At 41.3% G+C, this 23,918-nt stretch overlaps 1 protein-coding gene and 1 pseudogene across 1 annotated transcript; both read left to right on the plus strand.

Annotated features, from left to right (window-relative positions):
* Positions 1–400: 400 nt before the first annotated feature.
* LOC104247308 (cell division control protein 48 homolog C-like) lies at positions 401–5,060 on the plus strand (annotated as a pseudogene).
* A 248-nt stretch (positions 5,061–5,308) lies between these two features.
* LOC138872927 (tropomyosin-2-like) lies at positions 5,309–6,070 on the plus strand. The gene has a single exon (XM_070151347.1). It carries the CDS (start codon positions 5,309–5,311, stop codon positions 6,068–6,070), a length of 762 nt encoding a protein of 253 aa, XP_070007448.1.
* The last annotated feature ends 17,848 nt before the right edge of the window (positions 6,071–23,918 follow it).

Here is a 23,918-nt window from a genome sequence, read left to right on the forward strand (position 1 = left end):
TTTTTAATTTGTATTAAATTAGATCACGTACTCCTTATGACCGCATATAAATTCAATTGTTATCCGATTTTGAGGGTTAATATTTGTATGGGCTTATTACTACTCCATTTTTTATAATAGGAGAAATTATTTTCTCCCTACAACCCTTAATTAGGTGAAAATTATCTTGGGATCTTTATACAAATAGCCTGTCATATTACTTGTTTACTTTTTCTAACAATATACATAAATTATACATTGATTATACATAATTATGCATATGTAATACATAAATTATCCATATGCTATTTTTAATTTAAGCGATGTGGTGAACTATTATTTGGGTTAATTCTTCAATTATATCTTGCACCCTTTGTTAATCCAGTCGTTAACAAAAATCGAATCACTTTGACAGAGCAGTATGGGTCGGCGGTCGGCAGGGAACAAAAAGCGAAGATTTGGCGGCGGCGGCGGCGAAAAGCCTGTTCTCCAACTGCAAAACCCTACCAATCCCATTCCCACTCCCAAACCCACTGAAGAAGAAACTCTTCCGAGCAAAAAGCCGAAGATAATCGACAGCAGTGAGCAACAATTACCGCTCCTTGAATCGGAGCCTTCATCATTAACTGATGCAATTAGTGATAATGTTGTGAATAATGGGCCAAGGTTTAAGGATTTAGGAGGAATGAATGATGTATTGGAGGAATTAAAATGGAGGTAATTGTTCCATTGTACCATCCACAGTTAACTAAGCATCTTGGAGTTAGGCCAATGTCAGGAATACTCTTTCATGGGCCACCTGGTTGTGGAAAAACAAAGCTGGCCCATGCAATTGCTAACGAGACTGGAGTTCCATTTTACAAAATCTCTGCTACTGAATTGGTCTCTGGAATTTCAGGTGCATCAGAAGAGAACATAAGGGAATTGTTCTCGAAAGCGTACAGGACAGCGCCGTCTATTGTGTTTATTGATGAAATTGATTCAATTGCTTCTAAACGAGAGAATTTACAGAGAGAAATGGAACGGCGCATTGTAACGCAGCTGATGACGTGCATGGATGAATCACATAGGCTTGTAAAACCTAATGATGAAAAAGATGGTGATCGATTTAATGGCGGTAATGCTGGTTATGTGCTGGTAATTGGGGCCATGAATAGACCTGATGCTATTGACCCCGGCACTGAGGAGGCCTGGACGATTTGACCGTGAAATTGCATTAGGTATGCCAGATGAAAACGCGAGAGCACAGATTTTGTCTGTGCTCACGCGTACCCTAAGAGTTGAGGGCACGTTTGATCTAATGAAGATAGCTAGGTTTACTCCAGGATTTGTTGGAGCAGACTTGTCTGCTCTAACTAACAAGGCGGGTAATTTGGCGATGAAGAGGATAATAGATGTGAGGAAGGTCGAGCTAACAAGTGAAGTGCTTGTAGATGGGAAAGAGGCTGAAGAATGGTGGAAAAGGCCGTGGTCACCTGAAGAGATGGCAAAACTCAGCGTTACTATGGCTGATTTTGAGGAAGCAGTTAAATTGGTTCAACCCTCTTCTAGAAGAGAAGGTTTTTCCGCCATACCAAATGTTAAGTGGGAAGATGTTGGAGGACTTGACTTGTTGAGGCATGAATTTGTTAAATACATTGTTAATCCTATAAAGCGTCCTGAAGATTATACGGGTTATGGAGTGCATTCGACGCAGGATTTTTGCTTTATGGTCCACCAGGATGTGGTAAAACATTAATCGCCAAGGCTGTTGCTAATGAAGCTGGAGCAAATTTTATACACATTAAGGGACCTGAAATTCTGAACAAGTATGTTGGTGAAAGTGAGTTAGCTATTCGGACATTGTTTACTCGTGCAAGAATGTGCTCCTTGTATACTGTTCTTCGATGAGGTGGATGCATTGACAACTAAGCGTGGCAAGGAAGGAGGTTGGGTTGTCGAAAGGCTTTTGAATCAGCTACTAATAGAACTAGATGGTGCAGATGAGAGAAAGGGTGTTTATGTTATTGGTGCTACAAATAGGCCTGAAGTTATGGACCCTGCTATTCATCGACCTGGAAGATTAGGGAAAAAACTATATGTCCCTTTACCTAGTCCAGACGAGCGTGGACTAATTTTAAAAGCACTTGCTAGGAAAAAACCTATAGATGCTAGTGTCGATTTGATGAAAATTGTAAGAGACAATGCTTGTAATAATTTAAGTGGAGCTGATCTATCAGCATTGATGAATGAAGCTGCAATGCTTGCACTTGAAGATAAACTGAAAGCATCAGATACAAGTGATGAAAAGTCCTGGACTATCGAGGAGTTGCATTTCGAACGGGCTGTGGAGAAAATTTCCCCATCTGTCTCTGATAAGACAATATTACCAACTTTTATCAGAAACCTTATGAATGGCATGAAGCTAAAGCACAAAATTAAGGGTGTTTATTTATATGTCCAGCTCCCTGTCCATTGGGAGAAATTGTGCGCGAGGCATATTTATTGTTCAGTATGGATTCTTGTTAGAGTTATAACACTTTTCGATCTTGTATAAGAAGTAAGTTTGATTTGGTAGTAAATGCTGCATAGTATTTTGTGAGGAATAAGTTATACTACTAGTAGTAGTGTTTAACCAAAAATTGGGATTTCGGTCAAAGCTTATTTTAGAAGAACTCGGGTTACTGATAATCAAATAGAAATAAGAATAATTGAAAAATAATAACTGAATATGATGCAAAGTAAACCAATGTATTCCAATAGTATTTCGTGTCCTTACAAATGATCAGTCTTCTCTGCCATAATAGAGCCATTATTAACAATTAATGGCATTTAATAGCCTGTAACGTTACAATTGGTAATCATATTTGATTCACTACAGATTCCTTAATGTTTTCCGTATTTAATGTCCAATGATACGTATCTATACCTCTTTTACTATCAGATCCATTCTCTTTAATCATAAAGAGGTTTGAGCGTCTATCTTTCTGAATATATGTTTGTGCCTGTTGAAGCTTGTGCCTCTTTGATCATTCTTTGTCACCTATCTTCCTTTGATTGGTCCACGTATCATGACGTATCATCTTATAATAAATTCCATATATGAACTTAAATTTTCCCAATACAGATAGTTCCCCCACTTGCCATTTATTCATCAATAGAATATTTGGGAAGTGGATCTCATTAAAGGGGGAATATTTGCCGCCATTAACTCTTCCCTGGAACTGATGCTTCATCTGTCACTTTCATTTAATGTCCGTGACACGTGGCATCTCCTGGTTGGCTCTGCAATCCTTTAGCCCCTTTTAAGGCTTTTTTACGGCTTCACCATTTACGAAACGACAGTTCTCATTATGACGTTTCCATCATTGCACCTTTTCCTTCGACGGTTGCTTCTGACTATAAATATAACTTTTTACCTTTGTCTTTTTCACAAAAGTTTAGAGTATTCAATTCTAATTTTCTTCTTCCTCGTACTACTATGTCTTTTTCAAACCCTAACCCTCGGAGAGTCTATTGTTGATAACCTTCCTCTTGCTCCTGTTAGAAGTAGAAGACGGGGAAGGCTTCGTAGTTTAGGGTCTTCTTCATCATGAGACCCCTCTATTCCTTCATCGAGTTCTACTCCACCTTCTAGAACCAGGAGTTCACTTTATCAAAGATCTTCATCTAGGACTAAAGAACTCACTGAACCTCTTCGTGAACCTTTAGTGGATGAAATTATTCCTGCGGAACTATCTTTCTACAATGATAGAGAATCCATCAAAAACCAACTATCTTCATTAGATCGTGCTGACATCTACCCGACTCAGATTACTGAAGGCCTGATTTTTGTAGTTCGTAGAGATTGCCATTGGAGTCATGACTTCCCCATTGTAATCCCCAATGCGAACCAAAAAATCACCTCTTCTTTAACTGGATTTTCTTTTGTTTATACATACCCTTTCACGTTGGGTTTTAAACCTGCTATTGACCCTGTTATCCTTGAATTATGTCGCTTTTTCAATATTTGCTTAGGAAAAATTGGCCTCATCATGTGGAGGGATGTTGCTTGCTTGAGGCATTTAGCCAACATGGCTGGTATGCCTTTTACGTTTTTTCATTTAATCCATCTCTATTCTCCCAAACTCTTTCGCCATGGAATCTTTACTTTAGTGGCAAGAAGCAAAGAAGTTCTGGTTAGTCCAGAAGACGATAAAGACCGTGGCTAGTATGTCAGGTTCGTTGATGCCCCTACTGTTGGTTTAGTGGGTAAAGAGAATGTTCCCTTCCTTGAGAAGTGGAATTTTTCACGTGAGTTTTCTTCTTAATACCGTTTTCTCAATTTTGATGGTCATCATTTTAATTTCCTCTTTTTTTTCCAGCAACCATGGGAGTTGTCGATGAAATTCCCAACTTCTGTGGTTGGGTAGGAAAGCTATTAAATGTTGCTCCGATGGATGGTAGGTCCTGGAAAAACCTTTCTCATCGGTTTGGTTGGAAAATGAAAACTCATGGTAAGTGCTTCTTTCCCTTATATTCTTTGCATTTCTGTTTACTTCTTTCTTTAGAAATTACTTTGACCCTTCTTGTTGTCAGGGTTTCCTATTCGAGGCATAAGTGTTGAGGCCGTCGTAACTTCCAGAATTTATTTGGAAAGAGCCCAAGATATAATTTTGGGTTCTTCATCTAAAAGGAAAGCTACTGTTGATCAAGACTCTGAAGAGGAGGAAGAACAAGACGTGGGTTCTTTGATAAAAAGACCACGGGCTAGAAGACGCATTATTTCAGATGATGAAGCATCTCCCCCTCGTTCTATTCCTTCCACCAAGCCTGTTGAAGCCTCGTTGGTGATTTTCGATGATGATACTCCTGCGGCTGCTCATGATTCTGTTGATCAACTTTTTGCTCGTGGGTTCGATAATAAAAATTTGGGTCCAGTTTCTGACGAAGTGCCCCTTGCCTCTTTTTCCATGTCTGTCCCTATGACATCTTCTCTACCTGTCGTGACTGTTGTTGTTGCTGCTCCGCCCCATGCTGTTTTGACTCCTTCCGCAGTTCTTCCTACAACTGTTCAACACACTGAGATTGGTTCCTCAAGTGGAAGTGGAGCTATGAAATAGGTTATCATCGAGGTCCCTGCCGATGGTAATCTTTTGAGAAAATCAGGTGGGCCTGATGTGTGGTTGAAACCCCTGATTGGTCCAATCGAGAGAGCCAAGCTTGAGAGCCACAACTCTTTAACTTGGATGAACGACATAATACAATCATCATTAAAGGTATTCCTTTTAATGGTTTACTTATTCCTTTTTAATTAAGGTTCTTATCCTTTTCTCTTTTCTTTTTTTAGATCAACCTCGTTGGTACAGAAATGATGAAGAGGTTTTCTCACACGGAGCAATTAATTCATGAGTATCAAGTTGAAGCAGACAACTGGAGAGAACAATATGAAAGCCTTCAAAATGATATGGAAGTGTTAGAAGAGAGCAAGTGTACCTTAGAGCAGCAGTTGAGGGTTTTAACTTCAGAATTGGCGATTGAAAGAGCTTCCTCAAATCAAGCTAGTATAGACAAGTATATTCTCGAAACTTATTTTTCCGAGCAACTCTCCAAGGATAGTGAAGAAATCAGAGAGTTGAGGGCCCTCTTAAGTGAGAAAGAAGCGTATGCTAGTGAACTTGTGCAAACACTGACTCAGACTCAAGAAGACCTCCGGGAGTCTTCTAATAAGGTTTGTTCCTTAGAAAGTTCATATGCTTCTTTTCAAACTTTTTATGATTCTGCCTTGGCTGAGAATGAAAAGCTTAAAAGTGAAGTTGCTGAAAGGGAAAAAGATTACGAGATTCTTGAAGACAAGACCGCAATTGAAGTGAGTTTGGCGTTTTTGAATACTCGCCATGATACCCTTGCGGAGGTTAGCCAAGAGAACTTTAACTTGGAAGTTGAGTTAGCTAAAATAAGAGAAACTATTGAAAAGACTCAGCAGAGCCAAGACTTTCCCTCTCCCGTGGCTGAAACTTTTGGAAGTATTGAAGATGATATAGGTACGGTGAGTGTTCCAATTCCTTCAAGTCAACTTGAGCCTACTGCTGCTGATGACCCTGCTTTGGTTCCTTCTTCAACTCCTCAATGACAAGTTTATGATGTGTGACTCTTTTTCTTTCTTTTTTTGGTGGAATGTGGTTATAACCCTTGGTCCCATTTGAGGGTTTGTTGAAAACATCAAGTCCCCAGACCTTTTTCGGGGCATTTTGTATAAGTGACTCTTAGTTTATGACTAAGTTCATACTTAGTCTAAACTTTTTAATATTAAGAAGTTTTCGTAGTTATTTTGAACTTCTGTTTTGCTCATTCTTGCCTTTATATTTAAGGACTTATTGAATAATTTGCACTTTTATTTTATAAAATGCTTTCTTAACTTCATGAATGTTTAAATCAATTATGAATTTTATAAAAGAGGTCCCTTTTATATTCGACATTTAATGAAGAAGACGTCTCAACTTCATAATAGTGTAAATGTACGGCAAAAGAAATAGGAATACACATGTTTCTTGAAATAACTTTGATAAATTTTCATTTGAACTTTTTCAAGTTTTAAATAACACCTTATATGTATTTAAATAACTTCTATAACTTTTTCGTAACTGTTTTCTTTACAACAGATTTCAAAAAAGAAAATAAAACACAAGATTTTTATTTATAACCCGTTTCAGTACATTGCCTTTAACCGAACTATGACAAGGTTTTCTTTGACTTTGGCTCGTAACTTTGCTCTGCACTTGAATCATTCAATGAGTAAACTTTTCAGGCTTGAGCTTTGATTATTTTCCAATCTTCTTTGCCTTATTTATATATATGTCTATGTATATTATATAGTCCCCCAAGTGTTTGAGCTTTGAAGTATGAAGTCTCGAGCACTTGATTACTCCTCTTATTTCGTCCTTTTCCTGAAAAGGAATAAAACATACGAGACTCGGAGGTACGATTATAGATGAAAACTGCTTAACCCGTCTTAATTTCTATCAGAATAATTGTAACCCTAGACCGGGAAGTTATTCTCTTCCACGTGCCTTGCAGGTCGTGATTCATCATTTAGTGCGGGTTAGCTTTTTGCCTATCATCTAAAATCGTTAGTAAAATTTTAACAATTCAAAAATAAAATTATAAAATGAGGATACATGACCGTGGGTACTCCTTAGAAATAGTATCTCTTCAGGAGAATGGCATTCCAATGTGAAGGTAATATCTTGCCATCCATTGTTTCCAGCTCGTATACTTCCTTCCCCGCGATACCGTGAATCTTGTAAGGTCCTTCCTGGGTTGGACTTAATTTTCCCGCATTAGCCTCTTTCCTGGATTGAAAAACTTTCTTGAGTACAAAGTCCCCAATCTTGAAGTATCTTAGACGAGCTTTCCGATTATAGTATCGTTCCATGACTTGTTTTTGTGTTGCCATTCTTATTAATGCATCTTTCCTTTTTCCTTCAAGTAAATCAATGTTTATGCGCATTTCTTCTTCATTGGATTCCTCTGACGCTTGCGTGTACCTGGTGCTTGGCTCTCCTATCTCAACTGGAATTAAGGCTTCAGATCCGTACACCAATGAGAATGGTGTTTCACCCGTGCTTGTTTTTGTTGTGATGCGGTATGCCCATAAAACACCAGGTAGCAATTCTGGTCAATTGCCTTTGGATTCTTCCAATTGTTTCTTCAAATTGTTGATAATGACTTTATTTGTTGATTCAGCTTGTCCATTACCCACCGGATGGTAAGGCATTGAGGTAATCCTTTTAATCTACCAACTTTGAAAAAATTCTGTGAGTTGTGTGCCTATAAATTGTGGGTCATTATCACACACGATTTCCTTTGGTACACCAAATCGACATATGATATTTCGCCAAATGAAATCTCTGACTTCTTTTTCTCGTACCTGTTTAACTGCTCCTGCTTCTACACATTTAGTAAAGTAGTCAGTGAGTATAAGCAGGAATTTTACCTTGACTTTTGCTTGTGGTAGTGGACCCACGATGTCCATCCCCCATTTCATAAAAGGTCGCGGTGCAATGACTGGATGTAAAAACTCCACAAGTCTATGCATGTTGTTACCGTATCTTTGACATTTATCACATTTAGCCACAAAATTTTCCGCTTCTTCTTTCATTTTAGGCCAATAATAGCCTGCTCTAATCATGGTTCTTACCAGTGATCTTCCTCCTGCGTGATTTCCACAATGCCCCTCGTGTATTTCTCTCATCACATTTTCCGTTTGAGAAGGCCTGAGGCATCTTGCTAAGGGACCACGGAACATTTTTGATAAAGATTGCCTTGCTTTAAACAGTACCGAGCAGCTTTTTTATGAAGCGCGTGAGCATTTTTCTTGTCTTCAGGGATAGTTCCACACTGCAAAAAAAGTGACAATCTCGTTCCTCCAATTCCAGGTTAAATTATTGAAATTTACCTCATTTTTGTCTGGATCGAGTACTGAATGAAACAAATGAATTACAGAAGCATTTTCGTTGCTCGTCACGTCCGTCGCGGATGAAGGATTATCTAGGGCGTCTGCCTCGACATTTTCCTCTCTTCGTATCTGCGTAACTTTCCAGGTTTGGAATTGCCTAATCAAATACCTTCTCTAAGTACTGCTGCATTCGTGCTTCCCTGGCTGTATAAGTCCCCAGCATCTGATTAACTACGAGCTGCAAATCGCTTTTGATTATGATTTGATTAATGCCAAGTTCACGTGCCAGTTCTAAACCTACAATCACAACTTCATACTCTACCTCATTATTAGTTATAGGATGACATTTTATGGCTTGTCGAATGGTTTCACCTGTAGGTGGTACCAAAATAATTCCTAAACCTGCCCCATTCACATTAGATGAGCCATCAGTAAATAAGGTCCAAATTCTGGGATTAGACCCATTAAACACTTGTAGTTCCTTTTCAGCTTCTAATTGTATCCCATGGCTAAAATCAGCCAAAAGACCTGCTAACACTTGAGATTTTATTGTGGTTCTAGGTTGATATGTGATGTCATATTCACTCAATTCTATGGCCCACTTGACTAACCTACCTGATAACTCATGTTTGTCTAATATTTTACGCAATGGATAAGCAGTTACTACGGAAATAGAGTGGCATTGAAAATAAGCCCTTAGTTTTCTAAATGCCATGATTAGTGCAACCGCAAGCTTTTCTAATTGAGGATACCGCATCTCCGCATCTAATAATGATTTTCTAACATAATAAATTGGAGACTGTTTACCTTGGTCTTCATGAACTAAAACAACACTCACCGCTACTTTTGAAATAGCTAAATAAATAAGTAACCTTTCCCCGACCTTCGGTTTTGCGAGCAAAGGTGGATTTGACAGGTATGCCTTCAGGTTTTTGAGCGCTTGCTGACACTCTTCGGACCATTCGAAATGGTCTTGCTTTTTAAGAGCCGAAAAGAATTTAAAACATTTTTATGATGAGCTGGAAATAAATCTTCCCAAGGCTGCAATCCTTCCCATTAGTCTATGCACCTCTTTCTTATTTGTAAGCATGTCAGGAATTTCTTCAATGGCTTTAATCTGTGCAAGATTTACTTCAATACCATGGTTAGAAACAAGAAAACCCAAAAACTTACCTGATGAAATATCGAATGCACATTTCTCGGGATTTAGCTTCATGTTGAATTTTCGTAAGATCTAAAATGTATCAGACAAGTGCGATATATGATCTCCTGATTGTTGAGATTTGACAAGCATATCCTCTATGTAGACTTCCATAGTTTTTCCTAAATGTTCTTGGAGCATTTTGGTCACAAATCTTTGATATGTGGCACCGACATTTTGGAGACCAAAGGGCATTACTTTATAACAGTAAGTCCCCCTGTCTGTTATAAATGAAGTTTTTTCTTCATCTAGGGGATCCATTTTGATCTGATTATACCCTAAATATGCATCTAAAAAACTTAATAATTCATGTCCTGCAGTAGCATCAATCAGTTGATCTATATGTGGTAATGGAAAAGAATCTTTAGGACAGGCTTTGTTAAGGTCAGTGTAATCTACACAAACTCGCCATTTGCCATTCTTTATCGGTACTACGACAGTATTGGCTAACCAATTAGGATACTTTACCTCGCGGATAGACCCAATTTTTAATAGTTTTTGAACCTCATCTTGATTCACTTGATTTTTGAAAGTCCCCTACTTTCTCTTCTTTTGCTTGACAGGCGGATACGATGAATCTTCATTTAACTTATGAGTCATTAGTTCCGGGGTATTCCTGTCATATCAGAATAGGACCAGGCAAAACAACCCACGTTAGTTTTTAAACATTCAATCAACTTACCTTTCATGTCGTGGCTTAAGTTGGCCCCAATGTAGACTTTCCTTTCAGGCCATTGTGCAAATAACTCTACAGTTCTTCAATTGTTGTTTTGATATTTTCATTTTCTTCTGGTTCTTGAATGGAATCGGGCCTTGAGTCTACATTTGTTCGCCTTTGATAAGTTGAGGCTTGTGTCATGGTATCCTCAACTAGATTCTGTAATTGCTACTTTTCTTCATTTTTCGTACTTGAATATGCTACAGAATTGATGCTCTTGGATGTCTGTTGATCCCCACGGATTTGATGTATTCCCCATGGTGATGAAAATTTAATAACTTGATGTAAGGTAGACAAAACAACATCCATCTCGTGGATCCAAGGTCTCCCGAGAATCATATTGTAAGCCATTTCCATCTCTACAACCTGAAATTTTGTATCTTTGACAACCCCTTCTGCGAATATTGTAAGTGTTACCTCCCCTTTTGTTACGACGCTTGAAATATCGAATCCCTACAAAGTATGTGCCTTAGGTACTAGCTTATATTCAGCTTGCATCTCGTTTAGTACTCTTAGCAAAATAATATTCACGGAACTACCTGGATCAATCAAAACTCGTTTTACATTAGTAGCATGTACAAGTAGAGAGATTACCAATGCATCGTTGTGTGGGGTTAATACGCTGCCCGCATCTGCATCATCAAATGTAATACTTTCTTCCTCCAAAACATGTCGAACCCGCTTCCCGTGGGTAATTGTAACTGTCACACCTCCTTTTTCCGCACCCGCAGGCGCAAGAGGAGTTTTTCCAATTAAAGGACAATCGAAACGGGATTTGTTTATTTATTTCAGAGTCGCCACTTGGGAGATTTAGGGTGTCCCAAGTCACCAATTTTAATCCCGAATCGAGGAAAATAATGACTCTATATTACAGTCTGCATACCAGAAATCCGGATAAGGAATTCTGTTAACCCGGGAGAAGGTGTTAGGCATTCCCGAGTTCCGTGGTTCTAGCACGGTCGCTCAACTGTTATATTCGGCTTGTTTATCTGATGTTTAATACAATTATGAACCATGTGCAAATTTTATCTTTTAACCACTTTATTAATTATTATTATTAGGAATGTGAACGTCGCTTAAAACATGTCTTTGGACTGCGTCACATGAAATGCACCCACAATCCGGAACATATCTTATTTGACGTTTTGGGATTTGGATTTGGGTCGCATGAAATGCACACCCCAAGTTTTAAGAAAGTAAATTATTAAACACGCGCCTAAAAGACTATCGCGTTATTATTTTAGGAATGGCCGTGAAATTTGCTAAACGGCCCGTCCCGGAATCTAAGTATTTAATATATACATTTAGAGGGCCCCGCAGATTCTACATTTTTGTTTGTCGAGGCTCGTCTCATTTTATTTTTAAAGGATAAACCTATAATGACTATATTTCCTATTAAGTTCGTCTCTAAAATAAAAGAAAATCTCTTAATTATTTACATGCTTGCAGATTATTTACAGCAGGATCCGAAACGTTTTTACAGAATAAGGAAACATGACCATGCATACGGACAGCTGATCGAATATTATGGGCCCAAATCCAGCTCATGCGGGATGGGCCAGACCTGGGCCACTGTTTATCCGAGGCGGGTCTGTTTGGTCCGTTTTGACCTGGGCTCGACCTTCATAAGGTTGAGGGGCGCGGACTTGTGCTAATTGTGATAAGGGTGTGGCTTGATAATTATAACGAGGCAGTTTATCAAAAGAGAATGAAAATTAACTAAGGCGGATAGTTTTATTCTTTGACATGCATTAAAAGAGAACGCTAATTGCAAAACACAACTAATTTTTCAAGACATAGCCTAGTATACTGCCAATCCTTTTGTCTGTTAACCTAACCAACATATGATATTAAACCATACTACCTTTTTTGTATTCACTATATGAAAGGACCAAATCCAATACCCAAACAAGATTGTAAACCATTACACACTACATAATCATCTATATAGCAACTACATGTGGACATAGATGTCTTCAAATCTTCCCTTTTGTATTCATGCTCGACTTTCAAATTACATGGACAGTATTAGTTGTGTACCTGGTATAGAGGAACAAAAGAAGAAGGAAAAGGATCAGCTGAATAGTACACAGCAAACAACAGCACAGCAGATTCACAGCAACAACACAGCAACAACGATGATGAAGCTCAGCAAAGAGTCGAACAACAAATGGGCAATCCCAGTAAACAGAGTAGGAAATAACAGCCCAGAATGTTGAATGTAACAGCAACAGAAATCCAATGACCACAAGAAAACTTGGCAAACGACAGACAAAGCAAAGCCACGAAGACAACCTGATCAAACTGGATTCTTACACAGTTTCTTCTAGGCAATACTCATTCACAATGTTCTGAAATTTATTCCTGTTTTTTCTTTTCCAGTTTTCTTACTCACAGACTCTCTCAAGACTCGAAAAATCAACCTTTTCTAACGGATGGTCTCCTCTTTTATAGCCTAACCTTAACACTTTACAGTCTGTTTTACAACTCAAAATTGCCCCCCCCCCCATGTTGCTTTTCCACTCACTTGTTTTAAATAACCAAGCCCCCATGAAATCCCTGACAGCCCCTCTCTCTTTTTGGTTGTTAAAGTGTACTGATCACTTGTTTGTTTAAACAAAGTATGGGCAGTAGGAATATAATCTGACAGCACATGCTGTCCGATTATTTTAATTCCTTAAAGCAAACCATACACATGCTGCCCACAGTCCAAACCAAATGGCATTGTGTTTAAAAACCAAAATCTGAATCTGCCATTATAACCTTTCCCCTAGATGTTCTTTTAATTTAATTTGAACAAAATCAACAGGCAATACAATTCAGTTTCTAATGGGACTCAAATACGATCACAGCAGAAATAAGCAATACGAATCAAGTTGTTACCATTAACGATTGAAACTAATTGACGACATATATCGACTCGACTATATTAATCGTAACACATAACAATCAATCGTTCATATAAACAACACGTATAGAGTCCCGAATGACCTCAGATAAATTTGTTCAAACACTGGGAACTTATATGAATTAAACTCGCTTGACGATTAATCTAATTGATGAACACGTATATCACAGGGTATATTCAGAACACAAACAGAAGACAATTGGCCAAATAAAAGGCCTTTAACAGAGATGGAAGAAATCCGAATGAAAAATAACAAAATAACAAACAAACACAAAGAAATATGCTGACAACTTAATTAGAACCAAACAAAGAGAAAAGGAAACTTACTGAAAAAGTTTGAAATCAAACGGACTCAAATCAAACTCGACTTCGAACTTTTGAGGCCGAACAAACTTTAATCAGGGTGTTCTCACATGAGAACACCTTGATTAAGGTCTATTAGACCTCAAACCTATGTCCAAACCGGCCGGATTCCCCAAGTGCATGTGTTCTAAAGTCTGGATTTCCAGATCTGGATTTTTGGGAGTTGTGGGTAGATTCGGACCAAACCAAGTTTGGTTTGGTCACGAGGAAGGTCAGGGGAGTGTCTGGTATGAAGATGGGATGATTTGGCATAGATCCGGGTTCGACTCAAATCTTCAAATGAAGATTCGAGACGAACGAAAGTGATTCGAGGTTCGTGGTTAGTGGATTCGTGTTCAGGGTGGTTGGATGCTTTAGGGGTGTGAAGGGGGTGGTCACCGGCGTTCGTGCCGCCGGGTTTTGGTGGAAAGGAAACCAGGGCGGCGTTAGGGTTTGGGGGTTTCAGGGTTCGGGGAAGGAGATGACTGAAAAGAAGGGGGGGGGTTCGGATAGGGGGTGCGGGGTAAAGGGTCAAGTTTATATATGGAAGGGGAAGAGAGATTGGAGCCGTTAGATCAAGTGATCTGAACGGCTTAGATCTATTGGTGGGTAACAGGACGGGGTCGTTTGGTATGGGAACGGGGTCGTTTTGGTTTAGGTGAGGGGTTGGGTTAAACCGGCTAAATAGGTCGGGTCATGAGGGAACCAGGGACCGTTGGATCAATGAGGTTGGACGGCTCAGATTCAACTTGCCTGAAACGGCGTCGTTGAGGTGAGTTGGACAACCTGATCTGGACCGTTCCTTTGAATCAGATCAACGGCTTCAAATGGGGACGCCGATACGACGTCGTTTGAGTCCGTGCCTGGGCAGGCTGGGTTTGGACCGGGTCAGATCGTTGGTTTGGGCCTGTTTTTGTCTTATTTTTTGGGCCCAAATTGATTTCAACTTCTTTTGTTTTCCAATTTAAAATAAAAATAAAAATAAAAATAATTAATAAAACAAATGAAATTAAAACAAATAACAATATGGCATTTCAACATAATTATCATACCAAGTAAGTTAAATCACAACCTAAAACGGACGATGCACGTATATTTATATTTTTTTTTTTGAATTTTCTCTTAACGCCACATATATTTTTTGTATTTTTGTTTGATAAGGACTAGATGCAAAATGGACAGACTCACAAACGACTAACAACACATGTCACGGAAAGATCGAAAAATTGTACAGCGAAATCATTTGTCACTATTTTTATTTTCTTTTGGAGCGATTGCTCGTAAAGCAAAAAATCACGTGCTTACAGCTGCCCCTCTTTGCACGAAGACACGAAGGGTTTTCGCGCAAAGATAAGCGAGCGATTTTTGCCCGTCCGAATACTCCGTGTGAAGCATTTTTTGAAAAAGATTTGACCGAACCTTTGCTTCAGAGGTTTCCTACATATCCTGGGCTGAAACAGGAATCAGGTCAATGTAGTTCGGGAAATTTTGGTAGCTGGGACTACCGTGTGACTGTAGTGTTTGCTGTTGTTGTGCGCTGTTGTATGCTGCTGTAGGATGCTACTGCTCAACCGATCTCCCTATTACATTGCTCTAAAAGGAAAACAAGAAGCTAAGTTAAACTGAGGATCCTGAAATTTCATCCATCTTCAACTTGTTCTTGTTGCCTTGCTTTCTTGTCGGCTAATGCTTTCCTCCGACGCCTTTATTTTGTGAACTTGGAGATGATGCTGGTCCTTCACCTTTTCTGAATGTCAGTTCTCATCACTTTGCTTGATTTGCTGGGGACACGGCTTTCTTCTTTAGATCTTCCAATGGTTTCTTCAGTGGTATGGCTTTTCATCAGAATTGTTATACTGGGCATGCTACAACGTTCCCAAACTACTTCTTTTGAGACGCGTTCCTTCTTCCCTTTGAATGTGCGCTTGCTTTTGCAGTTGTCTGCTTCTTGGTGCTGGGGATTTTATTGTTTCCCGTTTGGGGATCTCTGTTGTAACCTTCTGTCTTCAGGTGGGGTGACTGATTCCAAAATCTAGAGCTGAATGTATTCCCGCATTATACTGGTGGGCGACCTAGAACTGAAATGTATTCCCGCATTATACTGGTGGGCGACCTAGAACTTAAAAGTATTCCCGCATTATACTGGTGGGCGACCTAGAACTTAAATGTATTCCCGCATTATACTGGTGGGCGACCTAGAACTTAAATGTATTCCCGCATTATACTGGTGGGCGACCTAGCACTTAAATGTATTCCCGCATTATACTGGTGGGTGACCTAGAACCTAAATGTATTCCCGCATTATACTGGTGGGCGACCTAGAACTTAAATGTATTCACGCATTATACTGGTGGGCGACCTAGAACTGAAATGTATTCCCGCATTATACTGGTGGGCGACCTAGAACTTAAAAGTATTCCCGCATTATACTGGTGGGCGACCTAGCACTTAAATGTATTCCCGCATTATACTGGTGGGCGACCTAGAACCTAAATGTATTCCCGCATTATACTGGTGGGCGACCTAGAACTTAAATGTATTCCCGCATTATACTGGTGGGCGACCTAGAACTTAAATGTATTCCCGCATTATACTGGTGGGCGACCTAGCACTTAAATGTATTCCCGCATTATACTGGTGGGCGACCTAGAACCTAAATGTATTCCCGCATTATACTGGTGGGCGACCTAGAACATAAATGTATTCCCGCATTATACTGGTGGGCGACCTAGAACTTAAATGTATTCCCGCATTATACTGGTGGGCGACCTAGAACTTAAAAGTATTCCCGCATTATACTGGTGGGCGACCTAGAACTTAAATGTATTCCCGCATTATACTGGTGGGCGACCTAGAACTTAAATGTATTCCCGCATTATACTGGTGGGCGACCTAGAACTTAAATGTATTCCCGCATTATACTGGTGGGCGACCTAGAACTTAAAAGTATTCCCGCATTATACTGGTGGGCGACCTAGCACTTAAATGTATTGAAATTGCTTTCCCGTTCTTCCGAGAAAATTTTTGACAATTGGCAGAAAATTTTCTGCCCCGGTTTTTGGTGACTTCCATGGCGGTGCATCTTGCTGCCATCATCAATCCTTTGTTTTCCTGCAGCAGACAAAAGGATTTAATCAGTTTTAATCGTGGTGGTAGAGGGTGCCTTTCTGGCGAGCCATTTTTCTCTCTTCCCCTTCTCTTGCTCTTTGTCCCCATGATTGGTTGGCGGGCAAAGTTGCCTGTTGGGGGGGTTTCTAGCCTGCTGGGGATCGGGTTTCAGTTTATCCCCTTTTCTGCTTTCTCTTTAAGCATATCCTGTGGGAGTCTGCTTCTACCTCCCGAAACCACTCCCTTTTGGAGCTTACTTCTTTCAAAATTTCTGAGCACAATCCCTGCATTGCCTGGGGCCGGCTTTTAGGACTGTTTGTATTCTCCTGCATTGGATGAATTCCCCTTCGATTTCTGGTAGTAAGCTTTGAAAAATCCTTTAAAGACACATTTTAGGAAAAAAAAATAAAGATATGGAAAAGAGAAAACTTTGTGAACCAATATTTTGTGGGAGGAGCTAATCAAAAGAACTTATCTGGAGGACATGACTGGTCCCCGTGATCATGGCGTGCACCATAGATTCCCGACCCAGTCTATTTGTATCAATCGATTTGTCCGATGGTCTGACTTGCTGGGGATGATAAATGGATGTTCATCTTGTTGCGAATGTGGTAGCTTTTGCTGCTCTATCTTGTCGCCTCATAGTGCCCTTCGAGGGGTTTTCACTAATGAGACTCTCTCTTTTCTCTCATCTCCCGGCGCCTTATGGTGCCTGTGAAGGTTTTCACCAATAAGACTCTCTCATTTCATATCCCTCGTCTTACGTCGCCTCTCGGTGCCTGCGAAGGTTTTCACCGATGAGACTCTCTCATTTTATTTCTTTCGATGAATCGGGGCGTTGTAGATACGACCCTCTCTTCTGGAGATTCCTTTGACTATCAATTCATTCCCAGTCTCACGATCCTCTTCTTTGCTGGGGATCAGTGTATCATTCTCGGTCTTATTTGCCGGATTTGGCATCTCTCGAACATTGATCGGGAGGTCTTTTGGATGTTGACGTTGGTTTTGGTGTGGGTTTGAAGAAAGGCTATAAAAATGAAAACAAATTTGAAGGGTGATGTGCTACGACTTTTGGAATCAAACCTTTGTTGGAACTCAAAACATAACTTCTGCCCCAGTTTTCTTGCTTGGGGAATTTATCTTTTATGCTTATGTTGAGCTACGTGCGTTACGCACATTGTGCCTATTATGCACACTATGTACATTATGCATCCTATATTTGCTATGATGCATACTATGACCGAGCCGTGAGGCGCCTACGTATCCTCTTCGAGGAATCAGGTCAAACGTAGTTCCCACGGTTTTATATTCCTTGATTTTTCTTTTCTTTCTTTTCATTTTTTTCATTTTTCATGTCTTTTTTCTTTTCTTTTCTTTTCTTTCTTTTTTTTTCATATCTTTCCCATTAGTGATTCCAAAAGAGGGGTATTGAAAGAATTTGCTTAAGGCTCAAAGGGGGAAGCGAGGGTTAAAAGTGTTTGGATAGAAGAAAGAATTGCCTCCGTCATCTCATTATTCAATAAATGCCAAATACAAACGAATAAACCAAAATTGCCATAATTTAAAGAAATTACACATAATATCTCTTGACTGCATCTGAATTGATAGCCATGTCGACACATCTACCTTCGACATCTGTCAAACACAAAGCACCGTTGGACAATATTCGGGTCACGATATAAGGCCCTTGCCAATTTGGGGCGAATTTGCCTTTTGCCTCGACCTGATGTGGGAGGATCTTCTTTAATACCAACTGCCCTACTTCAAACTTCCTGGGGCGCACCTTCTTATTATACGCTCTTGCCATTCTCTTCTGATACAGTTGACCATGGCACACTGCTGCCAATCTTTTCTCATCTATCAGGCTCAACTGTTCCAAGCGAGCTTTGATCCATTCATCATCATCAATTCCGGCTTCAGCGACAATTCGGAGGGACGGAATTTCGACCTCCGCTGGTATCACGGCCTCAGTTCCATACACCAACAAATAAGGAGTTGTGCCTATGGAAGTCCGGATGGTAGTGCGGTAACCCAACAAAGCAAAGGGTAATTTCTCGTGCCATTGTCTGGACCCTTCCACCATTTTTCGCAGTATCTTCTTGATATTCTTATTGGCTGCTTCGACTGCTCCATTTGCCTTAGGACGATATGGGGTGGAATTGTGGTGTATAATCTTGAATTGTTGGCATACCTCTCTCATCAAGCTGCTATTAAGATTCGCACCGTTATCCGTGATGATCACTTTTGGGATCCCAAATCTACAGATGATATGGGAGTGAACAAAGTCCACCACTGCCTTCTTAGTTACTGATTTGAAGGTTTTAGCCTCAACCCATTTGGTGAAGTAATCAATGGTCACTAGAATGAACCTATGACCGTTGGACGCTGCTGGCTCGATGGGCCCAATGACATCCATGCCCCATGCTACAAACGGCCAGGGTGCTGACATCGTATGCAACTCTGTTGGCGGAGAGTGAATCAAGTCTCCATGTATTTGGCACTGATGGCATTTCCTCACGAAAGTGATACAGTCGTGTTCCATGGTGAGCCAATAACACCCTGTTCGAAGGATTTTTCTTGCCAATACATATCCACTCATGTGTGGCCCACAAACTCCAGCATGTACTTCTGCCATAACTGTCGTTGCCTGCCCGGCATCTATGCATCTCAACAATCCCAAATCCGGGGTTCTTTTGTACAATACCCCTCCACTGAGGAAGAAACCATTCGACAACCGCCGAAGGGCTCTTTTTTGGTCTCCAGAGGCATGTTCTGGATATATCCCCATCCTGAGGTATTCTTTGATATCATGAAACCAGGGTTCGCCATCCGCTTCTTCTTCTATGGCATTGCAGTAGGCGTGCTGATCACGGACTTGGATGTGCAGAGGATCAACATACATTTTGTCAGGGTGGTGCAGCATTGATGCTAAGGTGGCTAAGGCATCCGCAACCTCATTGTGAACTCTCGGGATGTGTTTGAACTTTACCGATCGAAATTGCTTGCTCAGATCATGCAAGCATTGTCGGTATGGTACGAGTTTTAGATCTCGTGTTTCCCATTCTCCCTGAATTTGATGTATCAAGAGGTCCGAGTCTCCCAAGACCAAGACGTCTTGGACATCCATGTCGGCAGCCAGGCGCAGACCCAGAATGCAAGCCTCATATTCGGCCATATTGTTGGTGCAATAGAAGCGCAGTTGAGCCGTAACAGGATAATGCCGTCCTGTTTCAGAAATGAGTACTGCTCCTATTCCAACCCCTTTTGCGTTTGCAGCTCCATCGAAGAAAAGCTTCCAACCCGGTTCCTCAGGTAATTCCAACTCATTCGTATGCATCACCTCTTCGTCAGGAAAATACGTTCTTAAGGGCTCGTATTTTTCATCAACGGGATTCTCTGCCAAATGGTCTGCCAGTGCCTGGGCTTTCATGGCCGTCCTTGTCACGTAGATGATATCAAATTCTGTGAGCAGAATTTGCCATTTTGCCAACCTCCCCGTGGGCATAGGTTTCTGAAAGATATACTTCAATGGGTCCAAGCGGGATATGAGATAAGTAGTATATGAAGACAGGTAGTGTTTCAACTTCTGAGCTACCCAAGTTAGGGCGCAGCACGTTTTCTCGAGTTGAGTGTACTTGACCTCATGTACTGTGAATTTCTTGCTAAGATAGTAGATGGCCTGCTCCTTCCTTCCTGTGTCATCATGTTGCCCCAGTACACAACCAAATGAATTTTCCAAGACCGTCAGGTAAAGGATTAGGGGTTTCCCGGGCTTAGGCGGGACCAATACGGGTGGATTAGACAGATACCCTTTGATTTGGTCGAAAGCCTCCTGACACTCTGTCGTCCAACCTACTGCAGCATCCTTTCTCAGTAGCCGAAATATGGGCTCACAAGTTGCTGTGAGTTGAGCGATGAACCTGCTGATGTAATTGAGTCTACCCAGCAAACTCATTACCTCTGTTTTGTTCCTTGGCGGTGGCAAGTCTCGGATGGATTCAATTTTGGATGGGTCTAACTCAATCCCCCGTCGACTGACGATGAATCCTAGCAACTTTCCTGATGGAACCCCGAATGCGCATTTGGCCGGGTTAAGCTTGATATCATACCTCCGGAGTCTTTGGAAAAATCTCCTTAGGTCTGCCACATGGTCCTCCTGACGCCAAGATTTGATGATCACATCATCGACGTACACCTCTATTTCTTTGTGTATCATGTCATGAAACACAGCAGTCATTGCTCGCATGTACGTTGCCCCAGCGTTCTTTAACCCGAACGGCATTACCCGATAGCAGTAGGTTCCCCATGGCGTAATAAACGCTGTCTTCTCAGCATCCTCCTCATCCATTAGGATCTGATGATAACCCGCATAGCAATCCACAAAGGATCCGATCTCGCGCCCAGCGCAATTATCGATCAGGATATGAATGTTGGGTAACGGGAAATTGTCCTTGGGACTTGCTTTGTTGAGGTTGCGGTAGTCGACGCACACCCTGATTTTTCCATCCTTCTTTGGGACTGGTACCACATTGGCCAACCACTCGGGATACCGAGTGACCCGAATGACCTTCGATTGTAATTGCTTAATCACTTCTTCTTTGATCTTTACACTCATTTCTGTTTTAAATTTCCTTAGTTTTTGCTTGACCGGAGGGTATGCCGGGTCAGTGGGCAATTTGTGAACCACTAAATCGGTGCTCAATCCAGGCATATCATCATATGACCATGCAAAAACATCTTTGAATTCCCTGAGAGTTTCGATCAATTCTGCTTTGACATTCGGCTCAATGTGGATGCTAATTTTGGTCTCTTGGATGTTATCAGCGTCTCCTAGGTTCACAGCCTCAGTGTCATTTAGGTTAGGCTTGGGTTTCTCTTCAAATTGGCACAGTTCTCGATTTATTTCTTCGAAGGCTTCCCCTTCGTCACATTCGGATTCATTATCACAAACGACCTCTTGCATCATTGAGTCAGATTCAGATTGATTTATTAGACTAGGTCGAAGATCCGCTGTGCATGCCATGTCATTAGGACCAGTAAAAAGAGAACTGTTCAGAAAGAAAAAGAACAAAACAAGAAATTAAAATGGGACAAAAGAAAAGAACTTTATTAAATTTGCAGGATAAAAAGGGTTCACACTTTTACAAAACGAAAGTAAAATTTGGATTACACCCTTGAATAATCCGATCAAACAAATAAACAAACAAAACATTAATCAAAGCCTACTACCAAGACTCCCCTCGGACAGGAAGAGGAGTAACCGTCCAATTGTTGGTCTTGGCCTCAGGCCCCACAAATTTTATCTCTGCTCTGCTGGAACCCTCTCCAGCTTCCACCATACTGACATCCGCGAATAGTCTCTCAAAACTCTGATTCAGGTCTTCACTTATGCCGATCAAAGGTCCTCGAATCTTTGGGATCGCTGACCCCTTGGCACTAGCTTTAACAAAAGACCTTGAGAGGCGTGGCACTGGTTTAGGCAGAAACCAGACTCTCTTCTTCATTTTTCGTGCTTGCTTCCTGTCTGCTGCGGTTGGTTTGAACCCCAACCCGAAAGTTTCCAGATTCTTAGGAAGGGAGACAGGTTGGACTATCCCTTGAAGTTCAACTCCCAGGCCTTTTCCCGGCACAAACCCATTACCCAGCATTTCTGATATCATCATGACTGTTGCGGCAGCTACCCTAGGGTGCGGGATGATTTCTCCTTCAGAAATTTTGTTGGCCGACCCTGTATCGAGAATCTGGTAGACCCAGGGACCCTTGTCATCAGTGGTCTCTATGAAAGGCACAATGGTTCCGCCCATGGTGCATGTTGTATCCTCGCCGTGCAACACGACCTCTTGTCTTTCCCACTCGAACTTCACTGTCTGATGTAGGGTGGAAGGCACCGCTTTAGCTGCGTGAATCCAGGGTCGTCCTAACAGCAAGTTGTAAGATACCGTGGCGTCCAATACCTGGAATTCCATGGTAAACAGGACCGGGCCAATGGTTAGTTCAAGTACAACATCCCCCACAGTGGCTGTTCCGTTTCCGTCAAACCCCCAGACACAGATGCTATTCTCCCGGATTCTTCCACGGTCAATCTTTAACTGGTCTAGGGTGGACAATGGACAAATATTGGCGCTTGAGCCGTTATCCACCAATACTCGGGTTACCACCGAGTCTTCACATTTGACAGCTAGGTATAGAGCTTTGTTATGCTCCGTACCTTCCACCGGCAGGTCATCATCTGAGAATGTCACTCTGTTCACCTCGAAAATCTTGCTAGCAATGGTTTCCAGGTGGTTTACAGAAATCTCACTGGGTACATGGGCCTCGTTCAATATCTTTAACAGGGCCCGACGATGTTCCTCGGAATGGAGGAGTAATGACAATAGTGAGATCTGGGCAGGTGTTTTTCTCAGCTGCTCAACCACAGAATAGTCTTGTACTTTCATCTTCCTCAGGAAGTCTTCAGCCTCTTCTTCTGACACTGGCTTCTTGGTTGCCACTGGGTTGGTTTTCCTTAACTCCACCGGAGCAAAACATCGACCTGATCGAGTCAGCCCTTGCGCTTCACAACTGACTTCTTCCACCTGTTTTCCTTGGTACGTCACCACTGCTTTTTCATATTTCCAGGGCACAGCCCTGCTGTCAAGCATTGGCAGTTGGACCACCGGCTTTATGGTCACCCGTTCTCCACATACCCCTTTCAACATGACTGCCGGTGTGGGCAGGATCCCTGGTATTACCAACTTGCTTGGCTCGGGTTTGCTTGCTATGACGGACGGGCTCTTCCCCCATATTACTACCGGCTTGACGCCTTCTTCCTGCGACTGTACATTTGTTCCTCCACTGGTTAAGACTTCTTTTGGGGCAGCCTGGATCATCATCACTGTTTGTGAGGGTTTTCTTAATTCTCCTCCCTCACACACCAACTCAATCATGTGAGTTTCGTGGTGCGCTGGCAGTGGGTTTTGGTTGATGTTAGGAGCCTCCGGTGTCTGGACCTCGATCTTATTGGTGTCAATAAGATCCTGTATGGCATGCCTTAACTTCCAGCACTTCTCGGTATCGTGCCCGAGCATCCCTGAACAGTATTCACAACTGATTGAACGATCCAAATTCTGAGGCGGGGGATTTGGTTCCCGAGTATGGACAGGACTAACCAAACCCAATTGCCGCAGCTTGTGGAACACAGCGGTGTAGGTTTCTCCCAGTTCGGTGAAGGTTCTTTGCTTCCGCAACCTGTCATTTCTGGCATCTG

This window comes from Nicotiana sylvestris, chromosome 7 (assembly GCF_000393655.2).
Source record: "Nicotiana sylvestris chromosome 7, ASM39365v2, whole genome shotgun sequence".
NCBI lineage: Eukaryota > Viridiplantae > Streptophyta > Magnoliopsida > Solanales > Solanaceae > Nicotiana > Nicotiana sylvestris.